The sequence below is a fragment of the Oncorhynchus mykiss genome, chromosome 30 (assembly GCF_057628025.1).
Source record: "Oncorhynchus mykiss isolate SJ-2025 chromosome 30, ASM5762802v1, whole genome shotgun sequence".
NCBI classification, from domain to species: Eukaryota; Metazoa; Chordata; class Actinopteri; order Salmoniformes; family Salmonidae; genus Oncorhynchus; species Oncorhynchus mykiss.
In genome coordinates, this window is record NC_143051.1 from 21115375 (window position 1) to 21138651 (window position 23277).

General features: G+C 39.8%; 3 protein-coding genes across 3 annotated transcripts; 2 read left to right on the plus strand and 1 right to left on the minus strand.

The window, feature by feature from the left end:
* Window positions 1-402: 402 nt before the first annotated feature.
* Window positions 403-2195, plus strand: LOC100499586 (akirin 1(2b)). Its single transcript, NM_001195164.1, is given in 5 exon segments — window positions 403-609; window positions 1165-1311; window positions 1627-1758; window positions 1996-2067; window positions 2162-2195. Coding segments are annotated over 5 exon segments (564 nt in total). The 5' UTR covers window positions 403-407; the 3' UTR covers window positions 2173-2195.
* Window positions 2196-6203: 4008 nt separating this feature from the next.
* On the plus strand, window positions 6204-9735 carry LOC110489444 (gap junction alpha-9 protein-like). Its single transcript, XM_021562150.3, has one exon. The coding sequence runs from the start codon at window positions 7909-7911 to the stop codon at window positions 9469-9471; it is 1563 nt and encodes a 520-aa protein (XP_021417825.3). The 5' UTR covers window positions 6204-7908; the 3' UTR covers window positions 9472-9735.
* Window positions 9736-11170: 1435 nt separating this feature from the next.
* Window positions 11171-19392, minus strand: LOC110488074 (c-Myc-binding protein). The gene is made up of 5 exons (XM_021560059.3): window positions 19210-19392; window positions 18788-18860; window positions 18542-18590; window positions 11693-11822; window positions 11171-11446 (listed from the first exon to the last, which is right to left on the minus strand). The coding sequence occupies exons 1-5, from the start codon at window positions 19222-19224 to the stop codon at window positions 11402-11404; spliced, it is 312 nt and encodes a 103-aa protein (XP_021415734.1). The 5' UTR covers window positions 19225-19392; the 3' UTR covers window positions 11171-11401.
* Between the last annotated feature and the right edge of the window lie 3885 nt (window positions 19393-23277).

Here is a 23277-nt window from a genome sequence, read left to right on the forward strand (position 1 = left end):
GAATCACCGAGCTGACAAGGTAATAATCTATCGTTCTGCTCCTGAACAAGGCAGCTAACCCACTGTTTCTAGGCCGTCTTTGAAAATAACAATTTGTTCTTAATTAACTGACTTGCCTAGTTAAATAAAAGGTTAAAAAAAAAAAATGTGCCAGTGGGTGGCGGTAAAGGCAAGTAAAGGTGTGACATCGTACATTAAACTCGAGGGAAGAAGACGCTCCTTGAACACATTTTTATTTAGCCGAAGCCTGTGTTAGCGAATAAGCGATTTCCCAGACACCGGCAAGATATAAGAACATACGAAAGCACAAGACGGATAAACTGATAACCTTCATTTACTCGTTATTAGCAGCTATCCGAATTTTTTGCTGACCGAAAAACATTGTTTTCTGGACTAAATTAGCTAACATGGCGTGCGGAGCTACTTTGAAGCGTTCAATTGAGTTTGAGGCCCTTCACAGCCCTCAATCTCCAAAACGGCGAAGGTGCAACCCTCTGCCAGGGACCCCAGTCAACCCCTCGCCAAAGCGGTGTAACCTGCTTTCTGCTACCGGTGACAGTTCGATGTCTCCCCAATCAACTTGTGGAGGAGAACATAGACTTACCCCAGGTTACTTGTTTGCCTGAATATATATATATTTTTTTAATTAGTTAACGTTAGATGGTGGCCATTGTAGCTAGCTAGCGCCAGTGCAGTGGCTGAAAGTAGCGAATAGTAAAATATGAGATCATACATTATCATTTAGCAGGCTATCTAGCTAACGTTATCTAATAATGAACCCGATTTACAGGTTGTAGTTAGTAGGCCAAACATTGAAGAAAAACTAACATGATGTTCTAGATAGGCATATAGCTAACTAACGTTACCCACTCTCTAGTTGTCCAGAATGAACCCAGTCCTGATTGTAAATAACATAGTTATCCTGTATAACAGCGTAGCTTCAAGTTGATGATAATACCTGGCTAGGAAATCATTCATGCTTCCATCCAGGTACCAAGTTGATCATGTGTTTGATAGGTTGATTGGGTGCATGGCTATGTGACCATGTTTCATGCTTCGTCACACCCAATATAGATATGAGGCCTGGGCTGTTGCCTGAGGAAACACCCTTTCCAGGGTAAGCCAACCATGTTAAGCTGACTTTAGTTGTTTTTCCATCCACAGAGCAGATTGTCCAGAATCTTAGGCAAGAATATAGCCGTTACCAGCGACGGTGCCAACTTGAGGAGGCCTTCAACCAGAGTGAGTCCCAGACTCCAAGTGATGGCCAAGGACAAAGCTCTGGTTTCATGGCACCAAGCTCCCCATCAGGTCTGTTTTCAAGCAGTTAGCCCTCACGAAGCTGAAGATGCTGTCAGCATCTGATTACAAATAAACTTACTATAAGGGTGAATAACAGTCAACTCACCGTGCTGTCTCTTGTTTGTGGTGTGGGGAAGAAGAGCCACAAAGTAAAATTCTTAAGAAAAGATGACTCACACTCACCTTTGCATTTGTTGTTTATTCTCAATGTCTCAACACTTGCAGAAGTAAACCAGACCTAATTGGGTGTATCTTTTTTTAACCAGATTGTGTATGCAGTTGTCAGACAAAAGCTCATTCCTTGTCATGTTATGGTTTCCCCAGGAGTGTCTATGAAGAGGGACCAGCCCTGCTTCACATTGCGCCAGGTAGGCTCCCTGTGTGAACGAATCCTCAAGGACCACGAGGAGACCATCTGTGAAGAGTATGAACAGATCCTGAACACTAAGCTGGCGGGTATGCTGACTCAGACTTCCTTATTACAGGTATGGGCCCGTATTCATAAAGCATCTGAGTAGGATCGGCACTGATCTAGGATCTGTTTTGGCTATTGGATCATAATGAATAATATTACATGAACATGGGCGACCTGATCCTAGATCGGCACTCCTACTCTGAGACGCTTTATGAATACCGGCCATCTCATGGTATGATGACTCGTAGATCATTTTTATGTTTTTGGTTCCTTCCCAGAACAATATGAATCGTTTGTGAAGTTCACACATGACCAGATCATGCGACAATATAGCGCTAGACCCTCCAGCTGTGAGTTCCAACGATAATCGAAACACGCACAAACTTTTTATCCTCGGTTCCCCCAGTGCCTGTTTTAAATCAACATTTTGTTTCTATTTTTCAGATGTCTCATGAACTCTTAACAGTAAGCTACCTGCGCTCACCTCAAGACTGCTGCGTTCAATCTCCAAGTTTTTCTTCACTACTTCAGTGACATGAATTTCCTTTTAAAACACTCAATATTCTGAGTCTGAGTTGTACTGTACTTGTGTGGATGTGCTCTTTGGGAGATGGATAGTGGACTTGCCTTTTCAAGGGTTGTGGAAAGCTGGGCTGACGTCACTGTTCAATTTAACCTGCCAAAACTCACTGCTGCAGCATTTAACCCTACATGCCTTTTTACATTTTTTTTATTTTCACAAAACATACTTGAAAAGGTGGTTTTCTTTTGATTTTAGAAATGAAAGTTATTTGCGCTTTATGTAAATGGTATATTATACAGTGGAACTTGTGTACTACAGGCAATTGCAGTTTTGCTTTTCTTTATACATATTTTGTACAGTTGTTTTGGGTGATACCCTTGTTTTACATATTTTAGGGTTCTTCTTAGACATTCTACCAGATTATTCTGCAATTGAGGAGATGCCAACACAGAGTGTGTGTCGGTATACTGAGCTCTTTGTAAAATATGCAGGCTATTACTCCCAAGAAAATCAAACATGGATGGAAGAGCTCAATTGTTTACTAGTTATGATCCTTCTTACAGGGATAGACTGGATGAGGGTTTTTGTTATAAGCCAGCAAAAAATGGAGGCTGAAATGTGTGTAACTGCAGTCACCTCTTGGTTTGGAATAAAACATATGTATAGACTTGATTCTGGTAGTGACCTTAACCCAACACCTAGCAACCTCATCAAAAGGTTTGGCTCTCTTGGTGAAATGGCTACCCCTCCCCCTGAATTGGCTACAATATGCCTGGGCCCTTGAGGTTTACAATGAGTGGAGTTCCAATTGCGCAATGTTTTTATTCTGTAGCTGGCCCTATGTACTCTCTTTTTGTATATTTGATTTATTGAATGATTACTTGTGATTTTATATCAAATGAGTTTACTGTGATATTTTTTGGGGAGAGTTTAGTTAGGTGACCCTGTAGTACAGGTGGTGTGTTCTGTGATTTGGTGAGGAGGGATTACGTTGTGTTACACATCACACCACTGAATACAGGGAATGTACGCCTTAATGGATGGGTTGAAGTCGAAAGAACAGATTTTCACCATTCAAATGTAAACTGTGTGTCTGCATAAACTGCCTACCATTAAGACATGCCATTTGATTTATTTTTAATTCTCCAGTTGTGTTGTGGATTGAGTTGCTCTCTGCTGTACAAGAAGCTCTATCACCTTTTTACCAAAATAATACCCTGAATCTTTACAAAAATATTGTCCTAACTACTGTGTTTTAAGGTCAGTTTTGTTGAACACAATTATACCATTGAATAAATACTTGATTTGAAGAGAATCATTTTGAATGTAATTCTTGTGAGAGTAAATGAAGTAAGCCTAATACGGGTCATGTCACACAGGTGTAACATTGTAGCAAATGGAGTACCAGGGGGCCATTCTGAGTAGTATAAAGCACATTGTTCATAGTTATGGAGAATATCAGACCATGAAACAACCATAAATTAAAATCAAAAGCGTGGAATACATTCAATTTACTGTCCAAGTACACAGTTCTGATTGCTGAACAATTGGTATGAGGGAGAGAAAATTCCTAGATTTCAGGCTTGTTTTCTTTACAATTTACACAACAGGAAACTCCAGTCTACCAATCACAACGATATTTGAGCTATACGCGTATCAATTTCTGTTTTCGACCACTCCAAAGCTGCAATATTAATGGTTTCTTTTTGAAGGCGCTAACTCTTCCATGACTCATTGGCCAAACCCTATGGGGATATGTTTCTGTATGGTTTTTGGATTGACACTGAAAAGGTTTGTAAACACAATCATAGGAGACCTTATTTTCAGCTTTTATCTCAAAACCCCATTCATTTCCCCAACAGGAATGGCCAATGAAACGGGTAGAAAATGCTAACTCATTTCCGTTTTTTAGGACTACAAGCTGCAAGCTCTATAAGAGAATAACAATAGTAGATTAAGCTAAAACAGACAGCGACATCCAGACAAACTTCATGTACAGTAACTTCAAATGTTCATATGGCTTTACCATATTTCAGTGGCAAAGAGAGCCAGCCTTGAGGCAGCCTTTTTTCACACACATAAATTGCATAATAGGGTGCTCTTACCTCATTGAAACTCAAAAAGGGCCTGGATTGGCTGCTTCAAGCAGTATTAATAGGCCACCGGGCAGTCAACAAAATCAAACCTGCCAACAAGCCATACCCATTCATTTCCTATAAATAGAATAAAAAACATGCAATAGCTGGGGTGACCATATTAATTTGATTCATGGAGTCATCCATGTATGAAATCGGACATAACCTATTGATCCTCAGGACGGAGAAAATGTATTGATCCAAAAGTGTAGTGTGCCATTGTGGAAATGCTCTCATATAGTATGACACGCATTCACTTGGACTTGTATATGTGAAGAGCAACTAAGAGACAAAAATATAGGCCCTGGACCCAAATCCCTTGAATTATGAAGTGAACATATTAGAATCAGTCTTTTATAGTACATTTGTGATTAAATGCTATTTATAATATGTATATACACTAATAAAGTTGTGTACATCACATATACATGTTTCCTTTATAATTCCCCACATTTCATCCAATATCCAAGCACTTAAAAAATATATATATATTGGTGTGGGATTCAAATTTTAGTTTCAAGTTTTAATGTCACCTGCACTACAGTGAAATACCTTTCTTGCAAGCTCTAAACCCAGCAATGCAGTAATCAATAACAATGTAATACTAAAAATAACAATGTAATACTAAAAATAACAATGTAGAACAAAAACACACATTAAAAATACTTTAAAAGCCAGTGGAATAAATGACTGGGATAGAATACATTTGTTTTGAGGATCAACTATGACTAGAAATATCACTTTAATTGGAGGTGGAAGATAGATAAGCTGCTTGTAAACATATTTAGACATATTTGACATTGCAGAACAAGGTAAGATACATTATATGTGGACAGTTTTGTTAAACAAAATACAAATAATTGCAGCCTGTCTTTATGGCAGGTTTGAAACCTGTAGCGTTGATATCTCCATGATTATGTGCCAGTATTGTGTTAAATTGTGTTTGGGAAATGTACAAAAAAATGATTGAGTATGCTTTACTGTATGGTTGTAGGTTTCAGCAGGTTCATTCCGAAGCTCATTGATTGATGGTGTGTGGCTATCATTGCCTTGGGCAACAAACTGAGAAAATGGTTGACAGGTATTGTGCAATACAGCTACCCATGGATGAATGAAAGACAATGAGCTTTCCTGTTCAGTCTGTCTCACTATGAAACATACAATTTTTTACACATTCTACAATTGTTACCAACACAGTAGTTTGTTGAGATTTGAGTTTGACTGAACTATCATTCTCCAAATTGATTAATTCTGCAACATAATCCTGACCAATCAACTACTAGAATTTAAATACATTAATTAAGAAGAGTACACATTCGGGGAGGAGATATTCAAAATGCTTTGAATTGAGGATGTTTCTAATTGTTTTCTACTTGTTCCCAAAGTAGGCATCACTTTTAGTAACCACCGGCAGGCTAGTTAATCCAATTCAGACACAGTATATTTGACTTTGTAGATGTTTTATGTAACTACAGGAACCCCTCCGACATGCACTCAGAGCTACTGGGGGAAATGCTCTGGCTCAGTGTCGGTGTACCATAAACACCACATCATATTCCACAGGCATCACCGGGCAGAGCGCCACCGAAGGTCACCATGGGTTCTAGGTCCTCTAGGAGCAGCCTCAAATAGAAAAACTATTGAATATTTTTTGACGGTCCCCCCATCGCCCGATGACGCACAGGGCCCCCCACCACCCGCAGTCTATGCATACAGCTGCAAGGTAAACGACAACAAATAGTACAATTGATTTATCTTGGCAGCCTATATAGTTCTTACCAACTAAAGCCACAGGCTGGCTTTTATTTTGTTTTCATTTCATCAGGGTCGGGATTGTAGCCCATCTTAATGAGGGCATATGCATTTTTTCTGATAAATATAAAGAGATTGACAATGAGCACGGGACTGCATCGAACGTACGAATATTTTGGTAAAACGTTTCTGTTTATGTACATCTTATTTCCCAAATGAAAGGTACGTTTATTTGTGTTATTTTAGATTGAGTTTTAACATATGAATGAATACATTATTTTCCCAGCAGAGGTCTCCTGACTTAAACTCTCAAAGAGAACTACATTTTGATGATTGTCATTCGCATTGATTTTTTTCTCTGTAACTTGTAAATTATGCAATTAACTGGTCTGCAAATAGGCTAAATATGAATGATATAACAGCTTAATGTTATTGATGATAATTTTATTTGATATTGTGTTACCTAATTATATTATCATTATAATTAGGACAAAATGATCATCATGTTTCCATTAACTTGTCCAGCGATTTTTTTTTTCGACATTTAGAAAGTTCGCATAGAAAATCGATGCGGCAATTGCCTGCTAGGGTGTGTTGCCATTTAATTATTGTGTTGACGAAAACAGCTGGACGTAATGACGTCAGTGTTTCTATTGAAGTGTTTCCATCAGCCATTTAGACAAATTGCGCATAAATAAATTGTCGACAGCCTATCTATTTCCTGTCTCAGCTAGCACTGGAAAGCAAGCATGGATAGGATGCAAAAATGTACTGATATTTGCCATATTCTAATAATTTTTGCCCTGTCCCTTTCTCTGTGGATTGTCATTCTAATGCAATCCAGAAACAACAAAACCCTGTCCTCAAACATTTACATTAAAAGGTGCCAAATTATGGACAGACAAAACATTCACGTCAAATTAAATATTTTTCTTGATCAAATAACATGGAAAACAACCACTTTTTGAGCAGAATTAATTTACCATCCTTACAAACCAATTAATATAAATAGGCTGTTCATCTAGGTTTGTACCTGTAGACTGAGCATGAAGAAAAACAAGTTATTTTTGATGCGATGTGGCTCAGTTGGTAGAGCAGAGCCCTTGCAATGCTAGGATTGTGGGTTCGATTCCCATGGGCGACCAGCATGAACATGTATGCACTAACTACTGTAAATTGCTCTGGATAAGAGCAGCTACTAAAATGGAAAAGGAATGAGTAGACCATTTCAGTTTCCACAGAAATCATTTGCATTTACAAAGTAATTCAAGAAACTGGAAAACATCTTAAGCAAGTACTTTCATATTCCACAAGTATTATCAGATAAATTATTTTGTACAGACAATTATCAGACTCGAGTTACAAATGCTGTTAAACACCCAAATGCATTTAATTGTAAAAAATAACCTTTTATAGGTTTATTAGTGGACCGATATAGAAGTCTTCAGCGCAGGCACCCCCAAACTACTTCCCGCTGCTATCGTCTCCTATATCCATTACACATGTCCCAATTTCTTTTTTTTGTCCAATAAACCTGAATCAATGGCAGGCTAAATATTAATATTCTATATTTTTTCTTCAATTACCAATCATTGTAATGATCGTCATCATCATCAATACTAATTCATATAATCAAATGAAGCCAGGAATTCTGTGAACATTGTGCTATGTATTATTATTGACCTCACCATACACTAAACTTTGACATTCCATTTCCATATTGTCTCTGCTTTTAAAGTAACAAAGACCTTTTCCCGTCAATAAGCAAAACCCGTGTGAAGATGGGAGATTGGAACTTCCTCGGTGGGATCTTGGAGGAAGTGCATATCCACTCTACCATGGTGGGAAAGACCTGGCTGACCATCCTCTTCATCTTCCGGATGCTAGCACTTGGCGTTGCTGCAGAAGGCGTGTGGAACGATGAGCAGGCCGACTTCATCTGCAACACAGAACAGCCAGGGTGCCGCAATGTGTGCTACGACCGAGCCTTCCCCATCTCTCTCATCCGCTACTGGGTTCTCCAGGTCATCTTCGTCTCCTCGCCCTCTCTGGTTTACATGGGCCACGCCATCTACCAGCTGCGAGCTCTGGAGAAGACGCGTCACACTAAAAAGGCGGCTCTGCGTCGGGAGCTGGAGGCGGTGGAAGTGGAGCTGATTGAGGTGCGGAGACGTATCGAGAGGGAGATGAGACAACTGGATCTGGGGAAGCTCAACAAGGCCCCGCTGAGGGGGTCCCTGCTACAGACCTACGTGGCCCACATCATCACTCGGTCTGTGGTGGAGGTGGGCTTCATGCTGTGCCAGTACCTCCTTTATGGCCACCACCTGGACCCTCTATTTAAGTGCAAGAGGGAGCCCTGCCCAAATGTGGTGGACTGCTTTGTCTCCAGGCCCACGGAAAAAAACATATTCATGATGTTCATGCAGGGCATCGCCGCCGTGTCCCTCTTCCTCAGCCTCTTGGAGATCATGCACCTGAGCTACAAGAAGCTCAAGAAGGGCATCCTGGCCTATCAAACACATCTCAAGGATGACCTGGATGACTACTATGTTAGCAAGTCCAAAAGAAACTCTGTTGTGCAACAGGTTAACATGGGGGCCACCTCTGTGGGCCCCAAGCCTACTATCCACACAGCACAGAGTGGGTACACATTCCTGCTAGAGAAGCAGGGTAATGGACCCACGTATCCCCTCAATGCCTCTTCTGCCTTTGTTCCCATTCAGGGGGACCCTGGAGTCAAGCCAGGTACTGACAGCCACAATACAGACAGTAAGGAGGGAGTGTTGCCAAGTCCTACTGAGCACAACAGCAACTCAAACACCAGCAGTGAGATGACTCGGTCTCCCTATGTGGATGAGCCAGAGGACCTTGTCATGCACCCTCGACCCTATCACATGGATCCTCTACCCTGCCACGTAGATCCTCTCGCCCATCTCCCCCACCATGTGGGCTTCAATTCACAGGGCTCTGAGTACCCCGGGGTAGATGCCTCCTCATGTCCGACCCTTTCGGTCATTGTGAGGAAACCACGACGGGTCAGTGCCCCATGGAACTGTTCCACAGTGGTGGAAGGGAATGGCTCAAATAGTGGGGACTCCTACCCTGGGACAATAAGAATGAAGCCACGCTGCAGCTTAGCTGCCAGCAGAGCCAGGGCCTTCTCTAAGCCGGACCTCAAGAGAATGAGCAGACCTCATAGCCCGGACTCAATAGGAGAGCTGAGGTCTGCGTCCCGGCACAGCCACGATGGCAACAGTCCTCCTGTCTGCTCTCCCAACCGCCATATGTCATTGGCAAGTAACGCCACAAGCAGACGAGCTCCAGGCGACCTGCAGATCTAAGAGTTAGGCTATTAAACTCATTTCACAAGAAACTGTTACAGTGTTAGGCTATGCTCACATTCCCCCATCACTTCCATTGATTGTTAGCTTTTGATGGTTAAAATTAATTGAGGTTTGTAATGGCTGTTTAAAGATTTACAGTTTCTCTTGACCCACTACTTTCAGGGTGAAGCACTACCTAACATCAAGTTGTAAAATAGTGAACTACACCTTGAAGCAGGATAAAACTGTTTGAACGAAAAAGTATAGCCCCGTCCGTGTCATGTTTACAGCATTGCTTTTTTGTCAAATATACTGTACCATAAAAAAAAAGGTGCATTTTGTAGTAATGAACAAAGAGCATTTAGTCTGTGGTATTGCACTTTTTAAAATTCCGTTCAGAATTTGACTTTCCCCAGTTGAAATTGGTGGCTGGAGTTCACTAGCTACCAAACTAATCAGGATATTTTGTCAGCGACATTACGATCCATTTTAGTATCAGTCCAATTAATCGTTTCTTTGCTCATGATGTACTGGTCAAATGTATTTAATACTATCCACTATAATAAAATACAGTTAGAGTTGAACTGTAATTGAAAACCCACTACTGCAAGGACTTTGGCTAAGGAATAATAAACGAGTTGCATATTACTCAACTAGTTCCCCCCCCCCCCCCCCCCCAGGCCGGATTACTGCAGATGTCCTCCGTCCTCAAATAGCATTGATATTGTGGCCCAAAGCCCACTGATCATTTGACAATGTAAATTATACATATTTATGGTGCTGTGGTAGGGGATTATATAAAAAAATATATATTTTTACTGAACATTGATTTGTTTTCACAATTGTATTACTTCCTCTATAAAATAAAGTACAAATATTCTTGAATTTCTTAAATTAATCTAATCATTTCCCTACGGTATGGGTTAAAATATCAATCCAAACAGAGACAGGCAAGAACATTGACTTAAAGTAACATTTTTAAACCCCACCACAGGTTAGAAGCAGTAATGTCTACTATGGCCCTGTTTTTTTGGCATTGAAATAAGGGGCAAGTATCAGTTGTTGGGAATCCATCTAAACTGAACAAAAATATAAAAAACGCAGCATGTAGTGTTGGTCCCGTGTTTCATGAGCTGAATTTTTTTTTAAATCCCTGAAATTTGCCAAACGCACAAAAAGCTTATTTTGCTCAAATGTTGAACATAAGTTGGTTTACATCCCTGTTAGTCAGCATGGTTATTACACCAGTGCACCTTGTGCTTGGGACAAATGCCACAGATGTCTCAAGTGCAATTGACATGCTGACTGCAGGAATGTCCACCAGAGCTGTTGCCAGTGAATTTAATGTTCATTTCTCTACCATAAGCTGCCTCTGTCATTTTAGAGAATTTGGCAGTACGTCCAAACGGCCTCACAACCGCAGACCACATGTAACTACGCCAGCCCAGGACCTCTGCATTCCGGCTTAGTCACCTGCGGGATCGTCAGAGGGGTGGTGAGGAGTATGTCTGTCTGTAACAAAGCCCTTCTGTGGGGAAAAACTCATTCTGATTGGAGCTTCCAAGTCAAGTGAAATCCATAGATTAGGGCCTAATGAATTTCAATTGACAGATTTCCTTATATGAACTGTAACTAAGTAAAATCATTACATTTATATTTTTGTTCAGTATAGATACTGTAAAATGTAAATCAACGAAAATAAATTCCATGAGAAATATTTCCTGCAAGAGTATTTATTGACTTAAATTGGAGATAATGGTAATAAAGGAGGTGCCTGTACAAAGAAGCCACATTTACTACTTAAACAAAATTACGTTGCCTTAATAATGAAGTGTTATATATATATATATATATATATATATCACACACACACTATAAAGAAATGATGGCTTTACATTAAGCGCCCCTTCCAAACAGTGAAAAAAATATAACAATTCAACCAACTACATTACTCCGCTGCTCCATCCTCAGGTGTTGGTTCATACTGCAGAAGCTATAAAACAAGGTAGAGCAAATTCAGCTATTTGCAAGGTACCGAGATTTGACATTTTCAGGCATTTGGGATGGCTTCCCAGACAAAGATTACGCGTAGGACTGGACTTAAAAGCAGGGACAAAAACATTTAAAAATAAAACTTGATTGAAAATGCTTTCTAGTCCAAGCCTAGGCTAAATCAGTGTCCTGAAACCACCCCTTGCAATTCAGGAAAAATATTTAATTATCCAGCAATGCTGCTGACCCTCTTTCTGAGTTCTTTGTTTTCCTCCATGAGCAGATCACACTTCTGCTGTAGCTCAGACACCCCCAAACGGAGGGTCTCGGCATCTGCTGTCTCCACACCAGCCACACCAAGGTGATGCTTTAGAAAGCTGTGTTTAGGTGAAGGCTATTCTAACTCTTTCTTGTTGTTAGATACAGTGAATAAGTTATTGAGATGAGATAGAGCTGATGGTGCATAGAATGGAATGTGATCGAGTTCTCTTCCAGAGGCAATGTGTGGTCTAGGGGTAGCAGCTCTACCACTAGACCAGCCACTGGCACATTCTAAACTCTTATTTTTTAATTTAACCTTTTTTTTAACCAGGTAGGTCAGTTGAGAACAAGTTCTCATTTACTGTGAACTGGCCAAGATAAAGCAAAGCGACAAAAACAAAAGAGTTAAACGTACAGTCAATAACACAATAGAAAAATATATGTACAGTGTGTGCAAATGTAGAAGAGTAGGGAGGTAGGCAATAAATAGGCCATAGAGGCGACATAATTACAATTTAGCATTAACACTGGAGTGATAGCTGTGCAGATGATGTGCAAGTAGAGATACTTGGGTGCAAAAGAGCAAGAGGGTAAGTAATAACATGGGGATGAGGTAGTTGGGTGTGCTATTTACAGATTGGCTGTGTACAGGTACAGTGATCTGTAAGCTGCTCTGACAGCTGATGCTTAAAGTTAGACTCCAGCTTCAGTGATTTTTGCAATTCATTCCAGTCATTGGCAGCAGAGTACTGGAAGGAAAGGCGGGGGGTGACCAGAGAAATATAACCGCTGGAGCGCGTGCTTCGGGTGGGTGTTATGGTGACCAGTGAGCCGAGATAAGGCGGAGCTTTACCTAGCAAAGTTTTATAGCTGACCTGGAGCCAGTGGGTTTGGCGATGAATATGTAGTGAGGGCCAGCCAACGAGAGTATATAGGTCGCAGTGGTGGGTAGTATATGGGGCTTTGGTGACAGAACGGATTGCACGGTGATAGACTGCATCCAATTTGCTGAGTAGAGTGTTGGAGGCTATTTTGTAAATCACATCGCCAAAGTCAAGGATCAGTAGGATAGTCCGTTTTACGAAGCTTTGCTGCGAAATAGGAAGCCGATTCTAGATTTAATTTTGGATTGGAGATGTTTAATGTGAGTCTGGAAGGAAAGTTTAGTCTAACCAGACACCCAGGTATTTGTAGTTGTCCACGTATTCAAAGTCAGAATTGTCCAGGGTAGTGATGCTAGTCAGGCGGGAGGGTGCGGGCAGCAATCGGTTGAAGAGCATGCACTTAGTTTTACCAGCATTTAAAAGCAATTAGAGGCCACGGAAGGAGTGGCCTCCAAAGAAGGGCCAGATGTATACAGAATGGTGTCGTCTGCGTAGAGTTGGATCAGAGAATCACCCGCTGCAAGAGCGACATCATTGATATATACAGAGAAAAGAGTCTGTCCGAGAATTGAACCCTGTGGCACCCCCATAGAGACTGCCAGAGGGCCGGACAACAGGCCCTCCAATTTGACACAATGAACTCCGAAAAGTAGTTTGTGAAATTGGCAAGGAAGTGATTTGAGAAGCCAAGGTTATGGAGTCTGCCGATAAGAATGCAGGGAAGGGCAGGGCAGGATGGATATAGGTCTAACAGTTTGGGTCTAGAGTGTCTCCCCCTTTGAAGAGGGGGATGACCGGTGGATCATTTTAGAAAGAAAGGGTCCAGATTGTCTTGTCCAGCTGATTTGTAGGGATCCAGATTTTTCCACTCTTTCAGAACATCAGCTGTCTGGATTTGGGTGAAGGAGAAGCAGGGGGGGGGCTTGGGCAAGCTGCTGCAGGGGGTGCTGAGATGTTGGCCGGGGTAGGGGTAGCCAGGTGGAAAGTATGGCCAGCCGTAGAAAAATGCTCATCGAAATTATGGATTATCGGTATTTATCGGTAGTGACTAGAGGTCGACCGATTATGATTTTTCAACGCCGATACCGATTATTGGAGGACCAAAAAAAGCCGATACCGATTAATCGGACAATTACAACAATACTGAATGAACACTCATTTTAACTTAATATAATACATCAATAAAATCAATTTAGCCTCAAATAAATAATGAAACATGTTCAATTTGGTTTAAATAATGCAAAAACAAAGTGTTGGAGAAGAAAGTAAAAGTCCAATATGTGCCATGTAAAAAAGCTAACGTTTAAGTTCCTTGCTCAGAACATGAGAACATATGAAAGCTGGTGGTTCCTTTTAACATGAGTCTTCAATATTCTCAGGTAAGAAGTTTTAGGTTGTAGTTATTATAGGACTATTTCTCTCTATACCATTTGTATTTCATATACCTTTGACTATTGGATGTTCTTATAGGCGCTTTAGTATTGCCAGTGTAACAGTATAGCTTCCGTCCCACTCCTCGCCCCTACCTGGGTTTGAACCAGGAACACATTGTCAACAGCCATCCTCGAAGCATCGTTACCCATGCAGAGCAAGGTGAATAACTACTCCAAGTCTCAGAGCGAGTGATGTTTGAAACGCTATTAGCATGCACCCCGCTAACTACAGTGCCTTGCGAAAGTATTCGGCCCCCTTGAACTTTGCGACCTTTTGCCACATTTCAGGCTTCAAACATAAAGATATAAAACTGTATTTTTTTGTGAAGAATCAACAACAAGTGGGACACAATCATGAAGTGGAACGACATTTATTGGATATTTAAAACTTTTTTAACAAATCAAAAACTGAAAAATTGGGCGTGCAAAATTATTCAGCCCCCTTAAGTTAATACTTTGTAGCGCCACCTTTTGCTGCGATTACAGCTGTAAGTCGCTTGGGGTATGTCTATCAGTTTTGCACATCGAGAGACTGAAATTGTTTCCCATTCCTCCTTGCAAAACAGCTCGAGCTCAGTGAGGTTGGATGGAGAGCATTTGTGAACAGCAGTTTTCAGTTCTTTCCACAGATTCTCGATTGGATTCAGGTCTGGACTTTGACTTGGCCATTCTAACACCTGGATATGTTTATTTTTGAACCATTCCAGTGTAGATTTTGCTTTATGTTTTGGATCATTGTCTTGTTGGAAGACAAGTCTCAGTCTCAGGTCTTTTGCAGACTCCATCAGGTTTTCTTCCAGAATGGTCCTGTATTTGGCTCCATCCATCTTCCCATTAATTTTAACCATCTTCCCTGTCCCTGCTGAAGAAAAGCAGGCCCAAACCATGATGCTGCCACCACCATGTTTGACAGTGGGGATGGTGTGTTCAGCTGTGTTGCTTTTACGCCAAACATAACGTTTTGCATTGTTGCCAAAAAGTTCAATTTTGGTTTCATCTGACCAGAGCACCTTCTTCCACATGTTTGGTGTGTCGCCCAGGTGGCTTGTGGCAAACTTTAAACAACACTTTTTATGGATATCTTTAAGAAATGGCTTTCTTCTTGCCACTCTTCCATAAAGGCCAGATTTGTGCAATATACGACTGATTGTTGTCCTATGGACAGAGTCTCCCACCTCAGCTGTAGATCTCTGCAGTTCATCCAGAGTGATCATGGGCCTCTTGGCTGCATCTCTGACCCGTCTTCTCTTTGTATGAGCTGAAAGTTTAGAGGGACGGCCAGGTCTTGGTAGATTTGCAGTGGTCTGATACTCCTTCCATTTCAATATTATCGCTTGCACAGTGCTCCTTGGGATGTTTAAAGCTTGGGAAATCTTTTTGTATCCAAATCCGGCTTTAAACTTCTTCACAACAGTATCTCGGACCTGCCTGGTGTGTTCCTTGTTCTTCATGATGCTCTCTGCGCTTTTAACGGACCTCTGAGACTATCACAGTGCAGGTGCATTTATACGGAGACTTGATTACACACAGGTGGATTGTATTTATCATCATTAGTCATTTAGGTCAACATTGGATCATTCAGAGATCCTCACTGAACTTCTGGAGAGAGTTTGCTGCACTGAAAGTAAAAGGGCTGAATAATTTTGCACGCCCAATTTTTCAGTTTTTGATTTGTTAAAAAAGTTTGAAATATCCAATAAATGTCGTTCCACTTCATGATTGTGTCCCACTTGTTGTTGATTCTTCACAAAAAAATACAGTTTTATATCTTTATGTTTGAAGCCTGAAATGTGGCAAAACTTCGCAAAGTTCAAGGGGGCCGAATACTTTCGCAAGGCACTGTAGCTAGCTATTTCACATCGGTTACACCAGCCTAATCTCGGGAGTTGATAGGCTTGAAGTCAAACAGCGCAATGCTTGAAGCAGAGCTGCTGGCAAAACGCACGAAAGTGCTGTTTGAATGAATGCTTACGAGCCTGCTGCTGCCTACCACCGCTCAGTCAGACTGCTCTATCAAATCATAGACTTAATAACACACAGAAGTACAAGCCTTAGGTCATTAATATGGTAGATTCCGGAAAATATCATCTCGAAAACTAGACGTTTATTCTGTCAGTGAAATACGGAACCGTTCCGTATTTTATCTAACGGGTGGCATCCATAAGTCTAAATATTCCTGTTACATTGCACAACCTTCAATGTTAAGTCATAATTATGTAAAATTCTGGCAAATTAGGCAGCCCAAACTGTTGCATATTCTCTGACTCTGTGTGCAATGAACGCAAGAGAAGTAACACAATTTCACCTGGTTAACATTGCCTGCAAACCTGGATTTCTTTTAGCTAAATATGCAGGTTTAAAAATATATACGTCTGTGCATTGATTTTAAGAAAGGCATTGATGTTTATGGTTAGGTACAGTCGTGCAACGATTGTGCTTTTTTCGCAAATGCCCTTTTGTTAAATCATCCCCCGTTTGGCGAAGTTGGCTGTCTTTGTTAGGAAGAAAGTCTTCAGAGTTCACAACGAGCCAGGTTAGCAGGCAATATTAACTAAATATGCAGGTTTAAAAATATATACTTGTGTTTTGATTTTAAGAAAGGCATTGATGTTTATGGTTATGTTTATGGTACACATTGGAGCAAAACAGTCCTTTTTCGCGAATACGCACTGCATCGATTATATGCAACGCAGGACACGCTAGATAAACTAGTAATATCATCAACCATGTGTAGTTAACTAGTGATTATGATTGATGGAATTTTTATAAGTTTAATGCTAGCTAGCAACTTACCTTGGCTTCTTACTGCATTCGCATAATAGGCAGTCTCCTCGTGGAGTGCAATGTAATCAGGTGATTAGAGCGTTGGACTAGTTAACTGTAAGGTTGCAAGATTGAATCCCCGAGCTGACAAGGTAAAAATCTGTCATTCTGCCCCTGAACAAGGCAGTTAACCCACCGTTCCTAGGCCGTCATTGAAAATAAAAAGGTGTTCTTAACGGACTTGCCTAGTTAAATAAAGGATAAATAAAAGGTGTAAAAAAATTAAAAAATAAAAAGTTATATTTTTTATTTTATATCGGCGAAATTAGTGTCCAAAAATACCGATTTCCGATTGTTATGAAAACTTCAAGATCGGCCCTAATTAAATCGGCCTATCCGATTAATCGGTCGACCTTTAGTAGTGACAGTGTTTCCTATCCTCAGTGCAGTGGGCAGCTGGGAGAAGGTGCTCTTATTCTCCATGGACTTTATAATGTCCCAAAACGTTTTGGAATCAGTTCTACAGGAAGCAAATTTCTGTTTGAAAAAGCTAGCCTTAGCTTTCTTAACTGACTGAGTATATTGGTTCCTGACTTCCCCGAAATGTTGCATATTGTGGGGGCTATTCAATGCTGATGCAGAATGCCACAGGATGTTTTTGTGCTGGTTAAGGGCAGTCAAGTCTGGAGTGAACCAAGGGCTGTATCTGTTCTTAGTTCTACATTTTTTGGAATGTGGCATGCTTATTTAAGATGGTAAGGAACACACTTTTGAAGAGAACCCAGGCATCCTCTACTGACGGGATGAGGTCAATATCTTTCCAGGATACCCTTGCCAGGTTGATTAGAAAGGCCTTCTCGCTGAAGTGTTTTAGGGAGCGTTTGACAGTGATGCGTGGTGGTCGTTTGACCGCTGGTCATTACACACACAGGCAATGAGGCAGTGATCGCTGAGATCTTGGTTGAAGACAGCAGAGGTGTATTTAGAGGGCAAGTTGGTCAGGATGATATCTAAGAGGGTGCCCAAGGTTATGGATTGAGGGTTGTACCTGGTAGGTTCCATGATAATGTGTGTGAGATTGAGGGCATCTAGTTTAGATTGTAGGACGGCCGGGGTGTTAAGCATGTCCCAGTGTAGGTTGCCTAACCGTACAAACTCTTAAGATAGATGGGGGCCCGATCAATTCACATATGGTGTCCAGGGCACAGCTGGGGGCTGAAGGGTCTATAACAAGCGGCAACGGTGAGAGAATTGTTTCTGGAAAGGTGTATTTTTAAAAGTAGAAGCTCAAATTGTTTGGGCACAGACTTGGATAGTATGACAGAACTCTGCAAGCTAACTACGCCCCCTTTGGCAATTCTATCTTGTCAGAAAATTTTATAGTTAGGGATGGAGATTTTAAAGACATCACATGCACAACCACAATTGTAGATGCGGATTTTGTGATGTAGACAAACTCTACCCTTGACCGAGTTGCCGGGGGGCTGTAGTCACCAGACTTTGGTCAAGGTAATTTCCCCACCCAATGACTGACTAGGCCTACATGGGCCATGTTCAGTACGAAAACATTCTTGACCTGTGCAGATAGAAATACCACAAATAGAGCCTTTGTCAGAGATGCATGTTTGTTCTACATACATGCATCTCTCATCACAAATTAAATTAAAAATGACAGGACCCATCAATAAGATCAGTTAGTTTAAGACGCTTCTGTTATATCAATTTGGAGTATTACCAAACCAAGACAAAGGATACTCCAAAGCATTATTAGGTTTCTCTGTCTCTTCGTATAGGGCCACCAACACTGCAAACAGCAGGACTGTGGTTATGGACATTGGTGGTGATGTGTATAGAACTCAAAGATACTACGTTTACACAGCCTTTGCAAGTAGTTACAGTTAAAAGAAAAATTAAACAAAGTTTCGCACACAGACAATGGCTATATGCATACATAGTCTATGCATTGTGGCAGTAATGTCATTGGATTTCTGAAAGACCTACCATTGGTGAGAGTGTCAAGAACACCCGCTTTTTCGAGATACCTTCGAAATTGTTCCCTCTTAGATTCAGAACCCTGAAAGAAACAATAAAGAAAACACATTAAAAAGGCTGTAACAAAACAAACGTTGTCCATTTGCAGCAACTAGCTTACTACTTCAGTTCCTTGACTGTTTCCGGGCAGTAAGCAAGCAGAATACAAATATGTTTGGTTGACCATAAAGTTTGAAAACGAACTACTAAACAAGCTAGCCAATACAGCCATGCTGCTGATTATGTGTAGCCGCTGAGTGAAAGTTAAAGTAATAAATTAATGCAGGTAACGTTAGCTAAAACTACGCTAACAAGTGAAAACACAGGATATAAAAGCGATATCTTCAAACCACTCGTATGAAGTTAATTGAAGAAAGGTTTTGTATACTTACTCTGTAATAGGACATTATGCATGGCGACCAAATATGTTGCGTTATGAAGATAAGTAAACTATCTACAGCTGGAATTATTTATCAAAAGACTAAGCCTGTGTTGTATTCATTACGCAGATTCTGTTGCAAAATGTCTCATCTGTTGCATAACGTTTCGCAACAGAAACGGTTCAATCCAAAGGGAAAACGTTTTACAACGAAAATTAGAGTTTCTATTGGACAAATTGTGGTAGGACCCTCCCCGTTTTGTTCCGTTTCTCTGTTTGCTTCCGTTTAGTTCTTAAACGGTAAACGGTTTCCGTTGCGAGACGTAATGAATATACCCCTGACTGCTCCCTTCCACGGCTGTCACGTTACGATTGCTAAAACTATGATTAATTTATTGTATTTTTATTTATTCATACCATTTAATTATTCCACAAGATATAGTCCCGACACAAATCTAGGGTTGCTGCCCAAGCCGGCTGGTCATTTTGTCATTCTTTAAAATAAATTATTATTATTATGAACAAAACAAATACAAAAACAGAAATATACAAACAAGAGTACATAGACAGGGGTGTTACATATCGAGATACATTTTAAATTTGACAAAAAGTGTACATGTTGCTTTTTTGTTTTTACACTTACTGATAATTTCTAAATATTTCAATCCTATCACAAACAATGTGAAGATAGGTTTGTTCTTCGTCCACTTCATTTTATGAATAAAGAATCTGGTATGAAAAAATAAACAAATTAACAATGAAGGTTAAATCAGGGTTCATATAATTTGGATAAAAATAAAACATAATATCAGAGTCTCGCAAATTAATATCAATTGTAGTTTATTTTAAAATAAAATACTCTAACGCACTCCGAAATATTCTGACAGAAGAACAGTCCCAAAAGAGTTTCTGGGTCACAACCACAAAATACACATTTGTTATCAATAGCTGTTTTGAATCTGTGTGTAATAAAGGTCTTTACAGGGTAGATTCTACGAATTAGTTTGTATAATACTTCTTTCACCTTATTAGATATACAATATTTGCCAGACAACAGCGAGACTTTGTTCCAGTTCACTTGTCCTAGAGCTGCATTCCATTATATTTTAGCTGAGGGGATAGTAACATTTTGACATAGTTTTCTTATATACATGTTACTACATTAATAGTTTAAGATGTCAATTCCTTCTAGCTGTATTGAGGCTACAATATCCTCAACAGTTGAACTTGGAGTACTGTTATAATCTCCTAAAAGAAGAATGGCACCTTTAGGGACAGCTATAACAACTTTTTGAAAATCCTCAGGAGTGAATGTAACATTGTGTGTTCTCATGTGTTCTGGATAATCATACATTTGTCCATCGTTATTCAATTGTTTAACACAATCAAGTGTTTAACCCAGATAATGCTGTTGTAAAACCTTAAATAGTTTTGTATCCATTTGATCTTAAAGATTATATTAGAGGTTTTACAATCCAGAGCATTCAACCCTTCCCCACTTTGGGTGCTACATATTACTGCTTCTCTTAAATAATGAGGTTTATTCCTCCACATGAAGTTAAATCATTTAGAATCAACCGTTTTAGTTACTGACAGAGGAACATCCAAGGCAAGGGAGGTATAAACTCATCTGGACAGACTTTCAGATTTTGACAAAAGTACAGTCCAGATAAAGAAAAATCTCATAATAACCAGGAGTTAAATCTCTTTCCAATTTTCTCTACAATAGGAGATCAATTTAAATTGGCCCTTTCTTTCGGATCTTTGCTAACTTTAATACCAAGATATGTGACCACATCTTTTACAGGGATATTACATACTGAGTTTAAGTCACATCTTTTCAACACAAATAATTCACATTCCCTAATATTCAGAGATAAACCAGATACACGTGAGAAGACATTAATACACTCAATAGCTTTCCTGGCTTCATTATAATCTTTTTTTTTTTAAATGGTGGTGTCATCAGACAATAATGAACATTTGATCTCTTTATCTTGTATCTGAATACCCCCTAAATCTATCCGTATAGATATAAAGCGCCATAACTTGTGTGACCAATAAAAATAAGAACGGAGAAATTGGGCATCCTTGTTAAATTCCGCTTCTAATGTCGAATCTCTTTGAAGTTCCATGGGATAATTTAACAGAGCATTACTATTATTGTGAAGTGTCTTAATTACACTTTGAAAATATTGACCAAAACCAAAGTCTCAGAAATAAAATAATGTTCTACTGTATCAAAGCCTTGTAAAAGTCTACAAATAAAATAAAGCTATCTTCCATAATGTGCTCATTGTAGTCTATCAAGTCTAATACTAGTCGAATATTATTACATATATGTCTCCCCTTCATAAAACCAGACTGGGTATCATCAATGATTTTGTCAATACCTTTTATAAGTCTTTCTACAAAGATGCATGCAAGTAGCTTTCCATTATTGTTCATTAATGTGATTGGTCTCCAATTTTCTAACATCATAGGATCTTTGTTTGGTTTGGGGATAACAGAAATGGGGCCTTGTGTTGCAGAAACAGGCAGGACCCCTAAATCAATTGCCTCTTTAAAACATTAAATATAAATTAAACAATATCCTCCTGAAAATATTTATAGAATACACAAAAAACGCCATCATTCACTGGAGATTTGTTCTCTTTTATCTTGCTGATACATTTTTTAAATTTCATTCATATAAATTAATTAATCACAAGACTTTTGGAAGTCTTCATCTAGAAAGGCAGATATGTCACTAGTAGGACAGGCATTACTGGTGTAAAGATTACCATAGAATTCTGAAACATATTTTGAAATATCTTTAGGGTTTTCATTTTCTTTGCCATCTATATTAAACTCATGAATTGAGGTAATTTCAGATTTTCTCACTAAATTGTAAAGTTATTTTGTGTATTTTTACCTTCCTCCAACCATCTCCTTCTTGATCTTACAAATGCCACTTTTGCTCTCTCTTCATACATTGGTCCATTTCTAGTTGTAAAGAAAATAACTCAGCCTTTCCTTCTTCATCAAGGTCCTCCATAGAGATTAGAAAAAGTATTTCCTTAAATGTATTTTACCTCAGTCTTTTAAGTTCAGCAATTTCTTTACCTCTCTTCATGGCTGTTTGTCTTTTTTCATACTTCATTAATTCCCAATATTTCCCATAAGACTTAAATGGTTGGGCTTTCCTCAAATGTTGTTGTATAATATCTTAGGCAACGATCTTGAAATTAGCATCTTCCAACAGTCTACTATTGAGTTTCCAATAACTTCGATAGTTCTAATTGTTGGATTGCCATACTGGCTGGCAACGTTCTTGCTCCTCTGAACAACAGTGTCCTGACAGCAAGGTTTTATTCAAATCTCCTCTGTTGAAAATGAAATGTTAGTCTAAAAGAAATATGATATAATATGCTTTTTATTGTGGTGATCAAGGCAGGTAGCCTAGTGGTTAGAGCTTTGGGCAGGTAACCAAAAGGTTGCTGGATCGAATCCCCGAGCTGACAAGGTAAAACTCTGTCATTCTGCCTCTGAACAAGGCAGTTCCCTGGTAGGCAATCATTGTAAACAAGAATGTGTTCTTAACTGACTTGGCTAGTTAATTAAACGGAAGTGAGACAAATAAATAGCTGGGCTGATGAGACAGTAGATTGAGCAGTCAGTGGAGTAAATAGGCATTTTAATGTCATAGATTTAGCTGGTGAAATAGTGAAATAGACACCGGCTGGAATTGGCTTTTAACCAATCAGCATTCAGGATTAGACCCACCCCTTGTATAAACAAAATTATAAACTGGGTGGTTCAAGCCCTGATTGGCTTATATCAGACCACATACCACGTGTATGGCAAAACATTAATTTGTACTGCTCTAATTACGTTGGTAACCCATTTATAATAGTAATAAGGCACCACCTCTGGGGTTTGTGGTATATGGCCAATATACCACGGCTAAGGGCTGTATCCAGGCACTCAGTGTTGCTTCGTGAAAATAACAACCCTTGGCCCCCCCAACAAACAAAATTCCCAACCAACGCTTGTCCCGGTACGCGTCCTCTATTCATCTGAATGTGTTGACGGTTGGAGA